This window comes from Trichomonas vaginalis, chromosome I, assembly GCF_026262505.1.
Source record: "Trichomonas vaginalis G3 chromosome I, whole genome shotgun sequence".
In the NCBI taxonomy this organism is placed as follows: Eukaryota; Parabasalia; order Trichomonadida; family Trichomonadidae; genus Trichomonas; species Trichomonas vaginalis.
In genome coordinates, this window is record NC_067203.1 from 21,961,114 (window position 1) to 21,978,374 (window position 17,261).

Sequence of the window (17,261 nt, forward strand, 5' to 3'; positions counted from 1 at the left end):
TTTTCTAACCTATTGTATAGTAAAACATCCAACAAATACTACTTCTAAACGCATTGTTTCAGTCCAAAACTCTCATTTTCATACATTGCTTGATGCTTGATGACTAAATCTTACAATGTAGGAAAATATTTTCAATCAGAAATCCAACAACAACCAACACTTATTGACATATATCCTGACTATGATCAGAAATCTAACAAAATTCCAATAAATTTAACACAAAAATCTCAAAATGCTCAACAAAGCCAAGAAAATCAAACAAAAACAGACAAAATTAGAATAACTGATACAAATACTTCATCTTCGACGTTATCTGCAGTAAAAGAAGAGAAAAATAATAATAAAATCAAAGAAAAAGAAGTTCAGAAAGAATCAATAACCAAAAATCCCACAAATCCTACAAAAGAGGTCAAACCTACTCCAAATAAAAAGAGAAAATCGATAATAAAAGTTACAAGTTTATATGATGCCTCAGAAGATGATGACATTGAAAAAGTACCATCAGGCCATAATGAAACCAAAGAAATACATAACGTATCACATGAAAATAACAAAAATGAAGAGAATAATACATCTAATCCCAAAAAATCAGAATCTCAAAAAGAACAATCTAGCAACATCTCAAAGAAACAGTCAGCAAAGAGGAAAGCTTTAATTGCAGATAAAATTCAACTAAATTTACCCAAAAATCATTCAGATCAAATTCCTTTTTCAATTGAGTCACCAAAAGTCCAATCAGATTCTGTATCTCTCCCAATCACTCATGGAAGTTCATCTTCTGATGAAGAAATCGAAGAAAAACAAACAAATTTGGAAACAAATCAAAATGAAGAAAAAATAATAGAAGAAATACCAGTCAGATCATCTGATTCGGATAGTGACTCGGGTTACATGTTTGATCCTAAGAAAGTTTGTAGAATGTATGAGTTTCCTTCAGGGAAAAATAAAAAAGCAGAAGTCCAAGAAAATCAGTCTCAAAAATCACCATCCTCTGATAAAAATAGTCAGGGCCAGCCTCAAAACGCTGAAGAAGAGGAAGATTTTAATGATACTTCTTCAATGCGCAGTTTAAAGACAGAATTCCTTCAGAAATCACAAGGGAAAGATGAGAGTAACTATGATTATGAGGAAGAATATGATGATAGTTCAAATTTAGCTAATTCTCAATCTCCGAAAGTTACTTTAATCATGCCAGATTCCCAAAGCATAAATAGTAGCGAATCCACATAGATATAATAAAGTGTATGAATATTTTTAATTATATCTTATTGTTTCTTTAATTTTTTTAAATTATTTTGTCATATGGCAATCATAATGTCACATTATTCATCATCAAGACAATTCAATTGGTAGAAAATGCTCGTTGGGCTTGTATTTAACAATTTGAAAATTAAATTAATTTTTTTTCGAAAGTTAAATGTGTTTGAGTAGATTGATAACATAATGTAAGTACTTATATCAAAGAAAATGAACAGTTTATTCAAACATAATATAAAAGAATAGTAATAAGTCAAATATTGTTTCAGTAATAAGTTTTCTTTTCATTTTTTTCTATAAGAACATAAACGCTTTGCATTAGTGGAAGGATCATGGCGAAAATTGTTCTGTTTTGAGAGATTAATCAATCGGAACTTTACATGTTGGACATGTTGACCTAATTTTGACCCATTTCTCCAAGCAATCTGGATGGAAGAAGTGCAAGCATTTCAGAACGGCGATATCGCCTCCATGAATAGGATTAAGACAAATACCGCAAATATTTGGTTCTCCAGCATAATCTTCGAGCATATATTTCTTTACTTCATACTTCGGCTTATAAAATGTATTGACCGTTTCTACAGGATTATACTGGTTGATGTCATTTGGAGGTACGTTGTTTTGAGGAAGGCAAAGTTCGATGATTGCAATGATGAGTAACAAAAAAGAACATGAGGAAAGTATAATGAGAAACGTTTTTAACTTGAAAACTCTGATGATAAACATTAAAATATCGACACAAAGAATAACAATTAGAATTGGACGCACTCTGCTAATTTTGAACATGCTTTTAAGCACTTGCTTGATCGGTGATGTTTCCGTACGTATAGCTATAGGTACTGGTTGCATTTTTCGATCATTTGTCACTTTTCGATACAATCTAATTTTAGTTGGATTAAGGTTATTACTAAAAATAACTTATAACTCTATATATAGAAGATATTTTCGGATTTTGGTAAGTGATATTAGAATGACTATTATTGATGTTTAAACAGTACATGTTTCACAGTTCCTTCTTAAGCATAACACGCTGGGAGCAGCGAGACAATTTTTTTTGCATAAATTTAAAAAAGCTTATTCATTATCAGGAATCTTACTGCCTAAATGAGATGAAAATGGGTTTATAGTATTCTTAAGTTTAATTTTGACTTTTTCATTATATGCTGATCAAATCTAAGTCATCCAATTCTGAATTTCGATATTTGAAAATGATAGATATCGCATTTTCTAAATTTTATTTCATCATCATGCATTCTATATGCAACTCATATATATCATACTATGCATATGAGAATTATTCTCTACAAATATATAGAATAGAAGATTATGAATTTAGTATGAGAAAATTTTAAAGTTTTTATTAGTCAAATAATCTTGTCAATTCGGAAACCTTTACATTTTGAACGAGATTATTGAAAGAAAGATTAATTGCTTCTTCAATTCCTGGGAAAGAGTCTGGATTCAAGAACTCAACTGATGGATGTCCTCCATCGTTGCAAGCGGCAAAGTAGCTCCAATTGGAATTGTAGTCGATTTCAGCATCTCCATGAAAAGTTCTGATCTTGAATGCCTTATCACTCTTCATGTAAAGTGAAACAGATCCGTATAGTTTATGCTCTTGTTTAATATAATTAAACGCCATGATAATCCTTACTTTATTATCTTCATAAGAAGCTGGATCTCCAAGATTATGTATATGTGGCAAGCATTTTTGATTAAATGCTTCGTCAAATTTGACAGTTTTGATTACATCTTGAGATCGTGTTTCGAAATATCTTGGAACTTTGTCAAATGAAATGGTCATCTTGCCGACTGATGTGGAGAAGTTAACCCTTGTTCCAGGTAGGTTATTACCAATAGATCGCTCAAAGATTGTTGTCATTGGATTTCGGTGATATGACAAAAATGGCAAAAAAATTTACGAAAATTCAAATAATTTTTATTGAATCACAAAAGAAACAGAAAGATACGATAATTGGTATTGATATCTTTTTTAATGAAATTTGTGAATAAAGATTTTTGCTCTTAAAAAGTTGATAATATTAAAATACAACTTAAATATAATAAATTACATATCAAAATTTTGGAGGCACTTTTCTAAATTTTCTCAATTCAAAATTACAGATGACAGAATGTCCGAATTTTTTTCGTGGAAAGAAGAACATGTTTAAAACGGACATGGAAGTCTTTGTGATTGATGTCAATGGATATGACTTACGGAGAGGCCTCATCAAATGTTTCGGAAATAATTCATGGACGATATTTTACCCAGATTCCAAGGATGTTGAAGATATTGTTGATACAAATCGCATTATACCTTACAATAAAGACAATAAGCGCATTTTTAATGATCAAGAAAAGAAGAGAAGCGAATTACATGAAATTAAGGAAGCAATATATCGCAATGCGTTATCTGCAGACACGTCTCCACAAAAGAGAATGCTTGAAGATGATCTCCCGCCAAAGAAACGCATATACCCTAACAGCCCGACAAAGTTTTTACATCCTTTGCCAAATACAGCTAATATAGCGGAGAATCACGTCACTGAACAACAAAAAATCGAAAATAAATCTACAGTCGTCGACGTTAATCATGAAATTGACAAAAAATCGCCGATTGACCCTTCATCTGATAATACATCAACTAAACCTGATATTGAGCTGCATCAGGTTCAAACGTTGAAAGAAAGAAGTTCACGCTTAGATTCTTTACAACCAACTTCCATCGAATTCAATACAAATTTAACAAAGAATTCTTACACTTGGACGTTCAAGATCAACTTCAATTAAGCGGCTTATGTTTGTTATGTTAATAGTTCTACAATCAGATTTGTAAAAATCTTTTTTGTTTCTGTTTATTAAATATACCATTTTTATTTACTTCGCAAAGGGTCCAATTCATATAAGGATCATATTAATTCCTTATTAAACTTTGAATGACTGATTTAGATCTTTCAAATGATAAGTAAAATAAAGTTTTATTTTATTTTTGTCCTTTGTAACTTATATCTGATAAAAATTTTTACCATTTGAGGAACTTCCACTCAAATAATCCTAACGAATTCTTATAATATCAGTAAAATTCCGAATTTGTATTCATCAATAAAGAAAAGACAAAAACGTATATAAAGAAGAGAAAAGAGGATAGATAAAAGGAGAGTTTTAATCTAAATAGCTAAGAAAATTTCCAATATGGAAATCTTAGATAAAAATAGAGTAGTTTTACATGAACATATCATTAACATGTATCACGTATTCTACAAATCAGTATAATGAACCTAATTAAAATCTGTGTGTTAGTTGTTGTTTTAAATTGAGGCTCAGATCAATTTTTATCGCCATTATCCTGCCATAAGGGTCAGAGCTATAACTGCGAAAAGAATTGTTATCTTCCAAGCCAGAAGTTACTAATACATACGTTCTAGAATCACTAAAGATTTGTGTCTGTCAAAACCGCCATGAATTAGTGTACTCTAAAAAATTGAATGGCCAAGAAGAAAAACTCTTTTAATCAGCATTTCTTACGATGCAAAATAGATAGCTACATGTCAGTAGTCATAGTTATCAACTTAATATTTCTTATTTCTTTTTCTTTTGTGATAATAAATAATTAATGTTCACTTTTGAAGGGCAGCAACATTCATAATATATATATCAATAGAAAGAGAAGGTTATCAAGATGGATAAGCACATTTTTTGTATCTGAAATATTTCTCATGATGAAAAATAGGTATACAGTTCAATACTTCATTGAGTAATCCACATCTATTTTGCATGTGTTAAATATCTAATCATTAATTGGATATTGTATAAATTCAAAAAATTTGCAAATATAAGTTAAAATTAGTATTATTTATAACTGTGTAATTGCGAGATATCAATTTTATGACAGAAAATCGATCAAGAGTAAAAAACAAAATTGATATAAAAATAATGGCAATTAGAGCAATAATATCTAATAATTTAGTATCGACTTAGGTATCGTTAGTTTATTAGTGAATAATGACAAAATGAGTTTTAGAGATGAAACGTATTTTGATGACTTTCATGGAGATAATTAGCTTAAAGTTCCTGATTAATGGAGCTTTGAAACCAATGAACTGCTTAGCTAAGAATAAGCATATCCTTATTTCGAATGACTACAATATCCGGTATCCAAGTGAATTCAGTATTTTTTTTTCAAACCCATAAACCATGAATCTGTTTTTGGGTTATTTTTAGTATACCTCATGGAGTATACAATCCTATACTTAATTAAACTAAAACCGAATTTTCAAAAATTTCTGAGAGTTCAGAAATATAATTTCTAAGCTGGATTAAGGGTTTCGTTTTGCGAAAAAAACGTACAATACGCAATTTCGCTAAAAAAACATTTAGCTAGCAATTTCGACCTTTGACTCCACTCAAGACGTCACTTTTTTAATTTTGCGGTATCATATTTTTGGAAAATCTTTATGAATATTATATAAAAAGTCTCTTTAATATCTATATTTCATATTTTTATCGATTTTTAAAGTTTTTGCGAAAAGTATTCAATTATTTTTGCTATTTGGTCGGGTAAATGTCAGATTTGCGACATTTTCTGATATGATATTCAGATTCTACGTTGATAATAATGCTTATAGAACCCTCTTGCTATTGTGTCAAAATTGCGAAACCGATAGCAAAAATATCTCGCAATATCAAAATTGAGATATTGAGTGAATTATGCATTATAGAGATTAAAAATCTGATTTGTGAAAACATCTCATCAGTTTCTAGCTAATTCAAAAATCTTTACTATCTTATTTGATTAAAATGAAAAGGGAATAGTTTCATTATGCTTTAAATGACAGCCTTATAATATAATCATAGTTTTCGCTCAATATGCAGCATTTTTTTTTCGAAATCTATGGTCAATGTCCTAAATACTGATTGCTTTGCATTCATATCTCTTACATTTTCTATACCCACATCACTATTCATTGCTATTCCTATCTTTTTCATTTTTGTTTGTTTCTCATAATTTCTCAAAAAGCATGATAACTTGATATTTGTAAATATCATACTTTATAACGTAAATAAGAACTTGACCTATTAAGAAAAGCAGTAATGAAAAGAAAATCTGAAATTCATAAAAATTACAAGTTTCTGATGACAATTAGCTTAATTAAACCAGGTACAAGATTATATAATTGTATTTTCTATCCAATTATCCATATAATATCTTATCCAGAAAAAATAACTTGATCAATGAGTGGGGGACAAACTCGCCCATTGTCACTTTTTCATTAACCTTAAACTTGTAATTTTCATTATTTTTAATTAACCTTACTTCTTTCCCAATTCCTGATTTATTTTATTCACTTACTATTAAAAGTCACATTTTAATAAAATATAATAATTTATTTATAGCATTTTTTACTATACTGTAATAAAAAATTAATTATAATAAATTAAATGTTTATTAAATCAAATGTTTTCTTTGCAATAATATTTTTAATGTTGAGTAAACAATGTTGGGATCAAGTGTATCATTTTTCAGACCTTTCTGAACAGCTTCAAGCATACTGATGCATTCGACTTTTTTAAATTGTGTCATTTCTTCGAAATCTCTTGTGACTTTTTTGATAACTTTAACACTTCTCTCTGAATCCAGACCTTTAATTTGCAACTTAATCAGGAATGAAGGAACAACACTGGAATATAACTCGATGACAAGTTCATCGAGTCGAAGATTTCGCCTTTCTGGGAAGTACTGGTGCTTCAAAACCTTGAAATGTGATTCTGAGATGTTGTTTGTTCCATCTCCTTCATTTCTATAGCGAAGCATCCACCTGTCAAGATGATGGCGCCACTGTCGGTCAAAGTATTCACGGGCAGCAGGTTCCTCATTTAAAATTTCTTCTAAATTGTTGTAAACTTCATCAGGATCAATTTCTTCCTCTTCAGAACCAAAGACCAATAACTTCATTAAGTTATAGAAAGTTTCGAAGTTGGAACGATCTTGAAACTTTTCAGCCTTTCTCATGACAGCGCGCAACACATGAACGCCACACCAAATGATCTGGCATAAGGGGATGGCTGTTTCAACAGCATTTGTGATTTGAGGTGCGCAGTCCATTGAAAAATAAGATGGTTCGCGATTGATGGAGCCAAAATATGCTGTGAGACAAACTTGTATATTTTCACTTGTGTCGGGCCAAACGAAAAAATACAAAAACGGAAAAACAATTGATTCCGCGAATTTGCCAGTGACGGCATAAAATGGTATGCGAGAGCGCAAGAGCTTATAAGTGGAATCAATGTGATAAGTTTGTATTTGATGTGAAAAAGCATTTGCTTCGAATGGGGCGTAATAGAAAATCATACGATCTGGCTCGTGAATAAACTCGATGAGATCATCTGGAGAATGACTCTTAACCATGTCGACAAAAATTGCAAGAGATGTAACATCATCCGCTGAGAAACGGGTATTGATTGCATGAAGGCGTTTAGAAAACTTTTTTAAAGCATCTGTAGATTGTTGAAACATTTCCGGAATGATCCCACTATCAAATGGGATATTAAGATCTTTGAAACACCTTAATTGTGCGTAAACACGGTCTTGATTTGATTCAAAATATCTTGTTAAATAAGATCTATAAAAATATGATGTAATTTGTTGTGATTTGTTTGGAAAAGGGGCAGAATGATTGTGGGTGTTAATACATTTTCGTATGTGGTACTTGTCATCGGGAAGTGTATCAACAAGGAAGCGACATGGACAATTCGGCCACTTACAATTAAATTTGATTTGATTTCTTTCTTTCCTAGTTTTATATGAATAACTACAACCTGCTTGGATTTCTTGTTGCACTCCATACTTAAGCAACTCGATATATGTGAGTTCGTGATCTTGGATCTGCATTAAAATGAAATGATTTGAAAGAATAAAGAATTTTGAATATATTGGTCTTATTTTGATAAGCTTGGTCGTGTTTTGAATAGCTTGGCCATCTAATTCAATTATGATCTTTGAAAATTAGGTGAAATAAAACTAAACATAAATGTAAAACTAGGGATATGAAATTTTGGTTGTACACCACTTGTATGTGCCGGATACCATTGTGTCAAATTTTTTCTGAAATTAACTTTAAAAGTACTAAGTAAGATCATGAGATATAGCAATATATGTTTAAACCAACTTATATTTTGGTTGTACACCACTTGTATGTGCCGGATACCATTGTGTCAAATTTTTTCTGAAATTAACTTTAAAAGTACTAAGTAAGATCATGAGATATAGCAATATATGTTTAAACCAACTTATATTTTGGTTGTACACCACTTGTATGTGCCGGATACCATTGTGTCAAATTTTTTCTGAAATTAACTTTAAAAGTACTAAGTAAGATCATTTATTTTTGCATAATATAATGCCAATATGGTTTCTTTTGATTTTATTTCATTTATAAGCAAATCAGATTTACCCAAAAACTCCACTCCATAAGCGTTCATTTGCTAAATTAAAAAGTGACAATGGGCTAGTCTGTCCCTTTCTCCTTGATCAATACCAAATGATTTTTTAACTAGTAAATAAAGTATTTTCTTTACACACACATTGTATATCATAGTTTTTTTTTTTTTTTTTGGTTTCGCAAAACATCCAAAAACAAATATGCTATAAAAGTGACAATTTTAGCAAAACGAAACCCTTAGCTGGATATCTTATTTTAATATTATAATGAATATTTAGTCTATTTCCAAATTGTTATTAAACTAATTGAATGATTTTGAAAATGCCAATGTTAAGATGTAATAGTATGAGTTATGTTTATCATTAAATTAAGAGAAAATTAAAAAGTGTATTTTTGTGAAATAGTATCTCAATTTTTTAAAACATGCATTTTAAATTGTATAGTAATATTCAAATCGATCTTTTTGACCTTGAAGTCTTAAATGCCACCAAAATTTCTGAACTTTACAAGCTTTACAAACTTTTTGATTTCGAATGAGCGACAACGTACTGGTCGAAGTTGCAATGAATTACGTCAGTGAAGTATGCGAGGTCATGAGTCGTGATGACCGGCGCTTACTAATTGACGCATTTTCAAAATACGTTTCTTCAAGTATTAGTTATGAAAAAGCAAAAGCAATTCTTGTCGATGTTTTAAATAACCCAACTCCTCTTGACAAACTATGTGAAATTATGTTTGTTTCAGATACTCCTTTGCCTCCTGTTGATGAAATGGACTCAGAATCTGGAAGTCGAAGAAAAAAGACAAGAACATGGTCTTCAGAAGAGGATCATCGACTTATTATGGGTGTCTACAAATATGGCGTCGATAATTGGAATTCAATAGCTTTATTTGTCGGCCATTCAAGGTCAAGATCTCAGTGCAGCCAAAGATGGATTAGAGTATTGGATCCACATATTTCGAAATCTCCATGGTCAGAATCAGAGAACCGTCAACTCCTTTCTCTCGTTAAGAAATACGGCACTAAAATGTGGGTTAAAATTGCTTCCGAAATGGATAGAAGAAGTGATGTCCAATGCAGATATAGATATAAGCAATTGGTTGGAGGCAAGGATGATGCAGCTTCTTCACCACCTCAGCCGAAATCTCATGCTCCAAAAGAAATTCAACCGCCACCAGTTCCAGTTAAACAAACGGAGTCAAATACAGATCAGTTTTCATCCTCAGTCCCTCCTCATCTCCAAATGCTTAATTTACTCCCTCAACAATCTAGAACTATTCCATCTTTCAATCCTAGCCCACAACCTCCTCAACAAGTAGAACTTAACCAATTCCAGAAGATTCCTATTCCAACGACTATTAGTACTATGCAATCTTTACCAATTAATCCAATGCCGTCACAGATTCCAAATGTTCGGGCACAACTACCAACAATTCAGGCTCTTCAGATGCCAAGATTCGATCAAATACCACTCGCACGCCCACAACCAACTCCTTCTGACCAGAAAGGAAATATTAATTTAGATGCACCAATTTTGTTAAGAAGTTCAACTGATTTCTTCTGTAAATCAGATCAGTTGTTTGATTCATCATTCTGGACTACTTAATTATTATTTCGCTTTTTTTTCTTTGTTATATTAAGTTTAAAAATTCGACATTTTAACTGTTTTTGGAAATAGTGACTGATAAAATTACATTAAAATCTGAAATGAAATTTATTTGATAAAGAACTTGATTCAATTCCATACCTAGAAGTACTTCAACTTCATAGACCTGAAATTTATATATAAAGTGATTAATTGCTATATTCCATATCTGTGATTGATTGAAAAATTAGGTAAATATGTATTTCCATACCTTCACAGATTCTGGAATATAAATTATTGATTGGACCCTATTTGTCACTTATGAGGAAGACTCAATTAAATTCACACGATGGTTCATCATGGATTCAAAAATAAGGACAGAAAGTTTTGATATTGATCGAATGAGAAGTAAATAGGAATAGAAAGGTAGTGGATTATGAATTAACCAACATCTTTATTTGATTTTGATTTTTTTTCTTGAGACTCCGAATACCTTCTTCAAATTAGTTCAGAATCGGTTATGTTACTAAACTGTAGATGAAGTTTAATTCAAACAATCATCATAACAGCACTCGATTATTACCGAATTTTTTTCTTTGAAAATTTAGCATTCGGAATTTGCTATATTGATAAAATCAATTGATAAACATGTAAGAAATATTTATGTTAAGGATGTCAATTTGGAAGAAAAGTGAGAAAATTCCTAAAATGCTAAAAATGAATTTTCCAAACGTATTTTTTTATCTCATTTTTTTGATTTTGAAAAAAATTTGGAGAGAAGAACTCTTCGTTTTTGAATTTTATCACGATGGTTTTAAAGTATATTAGACACATGTATTGGTATTACTATTTTTGTATATTTTGAGAGAAAATCCCTAAAAAGTGAGAAAATCTAAGACGGTTTGAGAAAATATATAAACTATTGAAAATTTGAATTAAACTTCTAATTTGGAAAAAAAATTTGGAAAGAAGAAAATTCAAAAATCGAGATTTAGACTCAGCACCAAATGGAGAACAAAATGTTTCTTCATATGAAGGAAAAAATTTTCTTGTGAAGAAATAGAGTTTTTAAAATTTTATTGTATGTAATGAAATAAACAAATATTAAAATTATTTTTTGATAACAAGAAAATTCCCAATAGATATACTTTATTCGCATCGAAATTGGCGCGTTTCTTTACAAAAGAGCTATTTTTTCGTGATAAATAATATCTACATCCCCTAAAAAATCGATTTCTGCAGTCAGAATTGAAAAATACCGATCAGACGTGGAGATATCGTCATTTCTTTTACTCCCTTTTTACTTTTCTTTCTCTCCTCTCTTTTCGGCCACTTTTTGAATACCTTGATCGTTCATTTACTTTGATTAATGACAAAAAGACCACTTGGGAAATACTCCATAAGAAATATAAGAAACTTACCTTGGCGGACTCTCGAGAGCCACCACCTGAAGGTTTTGTTAACTGTTACGATGAATCAAATCATGCATATTTACAGTGTAATAATTTTAAAAATGACATCCAGTGCGATTTCTATATCGCAAAATATCATCTTCAGAAAGTGCCTACAGTAGATCCTGAAGCATATCCACTCAAACATCAGCACTATTTTGGCCAACCTACACTTTACGATGTAACAAGGCGTACAGATGTCCAAAACCAGAATCAAGATGACCATCAAGATCAAACACAACAAAATCAAGGCCAGCAAGGTCAAAATCCCCAGATTGATCCGGATGTCAAAGCATATTTTGAAGATTTAAAAGATTGTGATAAAAGTATAAAAGATTTAAATATAGGGAGTTAGTATACAAGTCTTGGGTATGGTGGCACTGCGTTCCACCTTACCCAGTACTTGTGAATTTGACACTTTACAAAACCGTTAACGTATATTTTACAACATGAACGCAAAAACTAACTTAACCTTAAATATTTACAAAGCCGCCAACAATTTCACCTCATTATCGTTCTCACTAACAACTTCACTAATGTTCTCATAAATTTTCCTCAATATCTTCATCATCAGTGTTAACCCTATTGTAGTCATACTTGAAGCCATAAACTTTCTCTAACTTCTTAACGTACAATTTACATAACTTACCTTCGTCATCGTATGGTTTAATGATATAACTATTTCTATCTTTATAAACAGTCAATGAAAAGTCAACTGGTCTCGGATGTATTTGAAAGAACATGTTATGCTCAGGAAGGAAGAATAAATGTTTAAATATATGTTTGTTATATGTTTTGATTTGTATGAGTTGCTTTTGTTCTGTCATTACATCCAAATAATTTTAAAAAATAAAATAAAAAATAAATGATATCACCACCCTCACACGTATGAAAACATAGCACAAAAATAAATTTAGGTGAAGTGGTGAGATCTCACCTCTTTTTTCACCTGTTTTTTCACCCTGTTGAATTCATTGCTTTATAACTCTCTTCCTTGGTTTCTTTTTAGTTGCTTTCTTCACGTCTGTCTCCAGCTTGACTGTCTTTCTTCTTCGTCCATAATGATACCAATTACTTCCACCAGTCAATGGGTCAAATGGTCTTTCGTAAGGGTTTCCATACATTCCATAGGGACCATACGGAAGAACTACTGGTGGAGAAGAAACATTTTCTTTAGTTCCATCAAATCTATTTAAATGCATTGTTTCACCTTTCATCTGGTCATTAAAGTCTTTTGCGTGTTTTGCAAACTCATCGTCCTTTCCTAAAGCATTTTCTGACTCAGTCGCAACCAAATTGGATGCTTTATTTATGAGCCCTATTTTATTTAATCTTAACTTCTTTGCAACCCAGCCTCCAATCTTCCCTTTATTTGCATCTAATGTCTTCGAAACCCTTCCTCCACTCATTTTATTTACTGCGTCATAAGCTCCAAGTGCTTTTGCTCCAAATGCTAATGCTTTTGTTCCCATTGCGCCTAAAGCTGCCCAAGCTACCATTTACACCATATTAAAATCATCTCTCTTCAATATTATCTCATAAAAGTTCTCGTTACTGGAGAAAGTCAATGAAACATAAGCGTTCTCACGGGCTTCGCCCTCACCGCTTTGCGGTCTATCTAACTTATTTCTTATATCATCTATACGCTTCAAAATGTCTGAACAATTGCTAACATCTTCTACAACAGTTATTCATCATGAATGACCTTTAAGAACAAGCTCATTTAATATGCAATTAAAATCATCTCAATAATGAGTCCATCCTTTCCATCTTTAGGTAGCACAACATCTTTCATTGAAGAAGGTTCGACAAGTCTTATGTTAAACTTACTGACAAAGTTTGTTATACTATAATGCTTCGGTGGCGAATACATGTAGTTTGAAAGACATAATATAGATTCTTCAGCAAATTCACTTATACTGGATTTTATAACAATGTTCTCACGAGACCAAATACCACCAATTGACAATCTTGTAAGCAATCCTGCTGAACCTTCTACTGTAAACGTCGATGGTAACATTCCACGAAGGTCATCTATTGACATCTTTGAGTCACTGTATTTAAATATTTTCTTAAAGCAATCGTCATTATCTAACCATGCAATAGCTTTGAAGTTTTCATTCGAATATACATCTGCTTCATTAAATGTAAAACCTGACTTCTTTGCAGAGACGACTTTAAAATCTATTGAGTTTATTTCAAAATTATATGCTATGGTAACTTCTGAAGGTAATGGATGTCCTTCCGCAGTCAGTTGTTCTCTCACTACCGTTTGAAGCTTTGTATTAAAAACTTTCATGTCATCTCCTGTATCTAAGTTCACATACACAGCAACAGGGAAACTATCTTGCTTCTTTGTTTCATCATTATATCTCAAAACATTAAAGTTCTTCAATAATATTGTCCTTCCTGCTGGAATACTTCTAACTTGTCTGATTTCAATAGCTTTCTCACCTCCTACATACTCTACCCAGTGTCTTGGATATTCATAAGTATACTGACTTTCTTGAATTTTGGTTGGTTTCATCATAACGTGTTCATAGTATATCTTTATACTCTTGTCAGTTAGACTCGGTGCTATGTTCTGAATATTTCTGACTTGCATTTTTAATGGAGATAAAATGAAGCATTTAATACATGACGTAGATGAAGACATGAATGAAACTACAGACAAACTTAACTCTTCTCTCATTCTTCCTTTCAGTAAGGACTATGAGTTCTGTTCAAATGGTGTTTATTTCTATTGTGGAAAGATGGGTTCAGGTAAGACATTTAACCTCATTCGTCATATACTCATAACAGAACGTTTAGGAAATGACTCATATTATGACCAAATCATTATATCAGCAACTTCAGACTCTATGGACTCAACAGCGAAAACATTCATGAGTAAAGTTCAAGCATCTGTCGTTAAAGTTCCAGATAGCGAACTCATTGAATTTCTTCAACGTTACATTCGACGTAAGAGAAAATATTATGCCATCGTTGAATTTATACAGTCAGGAATGCAAAAGACTTCAGAAGAGATGGAAAGAATTATTGACAAACACCACTTACGTCAGTACTCAGGAGTTTACGATATGAAACGACTGACAAACTACATTCTATCAAAACTTTCAAAATACCCCTTCAAAAAGTATCCTTCAAACACTCTGCTCGTTTGTGACGACTTCGCCGGAAAAGGTTTAGTTTCAAAACCAGACTCACCATTAGCGAACATCATAACTAAAGTCAGACATTATCACTTAACTGTAGCAATACTTATGCAAACATGGAGGTTTTTAGCTTTAAACATAAAACGTCTCATAACTGACTTCGTTATCTTTCAAGGTTTCTCACGTTATGATATTGAACTCATTTGGAAACAGTCAGGTATAACATTACCTTTTGAAGAAATTTGGGAAGCATATAAGTCTCTCATCTCTCCTCGTTCATACCTTGAGATTCATATCATGACTAATACCATTAAAGTCAAAAATATTCCATGGGAACGACCAACATTGTTTTAAAGTTTAACCTTCAATTGACTGATGGTAAACAAATTCCATGCATCTCTGTCGCCATTTCTGTTAATATTTTTGCTGTCATTCATATCATCCACTTCCCCATCCGTTAGCTTTTGAGGATATGCGTTAGAATAGCTGTTCTTAAATGAAGGCTTTTCACCTTTGAGAGCATAAACTCTATAACTTTCTGCATACTTTATGTTTGAACCTCCTGAGCCATCATTGACATAAATTTTTATAGGTTTCCACCCTTTGTTCATATTCCTGCTTCTTCCCTTTGCTCTTTGTTCAGTTCATAGTTCTACATCTTTATACACAGCTCCTGTCTCAGTGAATTCAACAATATTTTCATTCGTTAGCTTTACATTCAAACCCTTGTCGAGTATATTGTTCATTTCATACATATAAAAGGTTTTTTATTCTATATGAAATGAGAAGCAAATCCATCTTAGCTGGTGCTGTTAATGTTCCAATTGAACCAACATCAAATGTTGACTCACGAACGACAAACAATATTGTTATAAAGAAACTATAGTTCAGAGTGTTTGAAAGAAAAAGAACCAGAGCTGAAATCCGTGAATTTAAACACAGCTTCAAACGCTAACGCTACATCAGATTAAGTTAGAGTATCCACCACTGGACCAAATTCTTTCAAGAGAAGCCAACGACAACCCTTACATAAATGTTCAAACAAATCCTTCAGATAACGTAGACCATTACCTTCTTCAGTTATACCAAACAATTTTACTCAAAGACGATAAGAAGCTTTGACAAATCTTATAAGTAAGAACCAAATAATTCTAACAAAGGAGACCTTGAAAATGTTATATCACGAATAACAGGAAAGCAATGTGTCATTGACTATCTCGACCCTGAAATCGAATGCTGTGGTCAAACGCCAATATTCATGAAAATAGTAACATCCGCATCATTGAAACACACAGGAACTACAGGAGTTGAGTTTAAGTATAAATATTCGAACGAGTATACAAAACTATCTACTTACTATAAGCTTTGTTTGAAATATGTTTTAGTAAATTAAAGCAACTTATAGTATCTATCCAAAACTTCTTCAACAGTATCGAACTCATCTTCATAATGCAAACCTAATCTTATTGACTTGGTGCAGTTTTCACTAACACAATATTTTTCTGTTCTCTTGACTGACATAACTAACTCATTTGTTTCATCAAACAGCAACAACCAAAGTTCATGACCTAATACATAACATTCATACTTTATATTTTTAGCTCTGTATTCTCTTGTAAGCTGTTGCATTTAATATTTTCTAAAAAGTCAACTTCAACAGTCATTCGCACTGGTGCCTTCAGTTCTACAGGCTCTCCTTGAAAGTCAACAAGTCTGAATTGCATGTCTTTCAAATTATGAGGACTAATGCGAACCCATTTACCTAAATGAGTTGCTATGACAGGAACGTTTGGAATGAACATTGAATTGACTGCATAACAGAAGGATTTATATTCTACTGAACCTTTACTATTAACTCCTGAAATACCTGTGACATTAGCTATTTTAGACTCAATGTATAAACAATTACCATAACATACGTATGGAACAGATTTCATCTCAATCGTTTTGTCAACACTTTTCAAAGGAAATGTCATATGGTATGCACCCAAAAGAAGTTGTACTCTATGACTCATTCTTGGTATCTTAAACTCCTTCACATAACTGAACTTCAAAACTCCTGCAATAAGTTTAACATTCATTAAGTTTTCTTCGTTATCCTTGTTTATTGTAGTATTTATGAGAGCATTTAACACTCCAGCTAATGTTTCCATCTTATATTCTACATTATTGTGAAATCTTATTTCGTGCTTCTTTCCATCTATTTCAATCTCCATGAAATCTGTTTCACGAATGAAGCAATAGTATTAAAGTCAACCATTCTGAATGCAAGCGCCTCATTCTGTAGACCTAAGTTTGTTTGTAGCTTTACTGTCCCGTATTCGTTTGGGTCTGTACTTTGCAAATAGAACAACATTTTATTCTCATTAAAAT

General features: G+C 31.8%; 6 protein-coding genes and 1 pseudogene across 7 annotated transcripts, besides 4 other annotated features; 3 read left to right on the plus strand and 4 right to left on the minus strand.

Moving 5' to 3' along the window:
• Window positions 1–21: 21 nt before the first annotated feature.
• TVAGG3_1028530 (uncharacterized protein) lies at window positions 22–1,337 on the plus strand (the record flags this gene model as incomplete). Its single annotated transcript, XM_001313188.1, has 1 exon — window positions 100–1,230. The coding sequence occupies one exon, from the start codon at window positions 100–102 to the stop codon at window positions 1,228–1,230; it is 1,131 nt and encodes a 376-aa protein (XP_001313189.1).
• A 60-nt stretch (window positions 1,338–1,397) lies between these two features.
• Window positions 1,398–2,523, minus strand: TVAGG3_1028540 (RING/U-box family; the record flags this gene model as incomplete). Its single annotated transcript, XM_001313189.1, has 1 exon — window positions 1,618–2,106. One exon carries the CDS (start codon window positions 2,104–2,106, stop codon window positions 1,618–1,620), a length of 489 nt encoding a protein of 162 aa, XP_001313190.1.
• Window positions 2,524–2,617: 94 nt separating this feature from the next.
• TVAGG3_1028550 (uncharacterized protein) lies at window positions 2,618–3,139 on the minus strand (the record flags this gene model as incomplete). The annotated part of the gene is made up of 1 exon (XM_001313190.2): window positions 2,618–3,139. The coding sequence occupies one exon, from the start codon at window positions 3,137–3,139 to the stop codon at window positions 2,618–2,620; it is 522 nt and encodes a 173-aa protein (XP_001313191.1).
• Window positions 3,140–3,167: 28 nt separating this feature from the next.
• Window positions 3,168–3,197: a mobile genetic element.
• A 173-nt stretch (window positions 3,198–3,370) lies between these two features.
• TVAGG3_1028570 (uncharacterized protein) lies at window positions 3,371–4,138 on the plus strand (the record flags this gene model as incomplete). The annotated part of the gene is made up of 1 exon (XM_001313191.1): window positions 3,382–4,047. One exon carries the CDS (start codon window positions 3,382–3,384, stop codon window positions 4,045–4,047), a length of 666 nt encoding a protein of 221 aa, XP_001313192.1.
• Window positions 4,139–6,491: 2,353 nt separating this feature from the next.
• Window positions 6,492–8,780: a mobile genetic element.
• Window positions 6,704–7,771, minus strand: TVAGG3_1028590 (MULE transposase domain-containing protein; the record flags this gene model as incomplete). The annotated part of the gene is made up of 1 exon (XM_001288959.2): window positions 6,704–7,771. The coding sequence occupies one exon, from the start codon at window positions 7,769–7,771 to the stop codon at window positions 6,704–6,706; it is 1,068 nt and encodes a 355-aa protein (XP_001288960.2).
• Window positions 8,781–9,223: 443 nt separating the features above from the next.
• TVAGG3_1028600 (RNA polymerase II transcription regulator recruiting protein) lies at window positions 9,224–10,845 on the plus strand (the record flags this gene model as incomplete). The annotated part of the gene is made up of 1 exon (XM_001313192.1): window positions 9,230–10,303. One exon carries the CDS (start codon window positions 9,230–9,232, stop codon window positions 10,301–10,303), a length of 1,074 nt encoding a protein of 357 aa, XP_001313193.1.
• A 1,622-nt stretch (window positions 10,846–12,467) lies between these two features.
• Window positions 12,468–12,725: a terminal%2Cinverted (terminal inverted repeat of Maverick-1C transposon ID:TVAGG3_1028610).
• Window positions 12,468–17,261: part of a mobile genetic element that runs on past the window's edge.
• Window positions 16,478–17,244, minus strand: TVAGG3_1028620 (annotated as a pseudogene). The gene has a single exon. A coding segment is annotated over exon 1 (767 nt).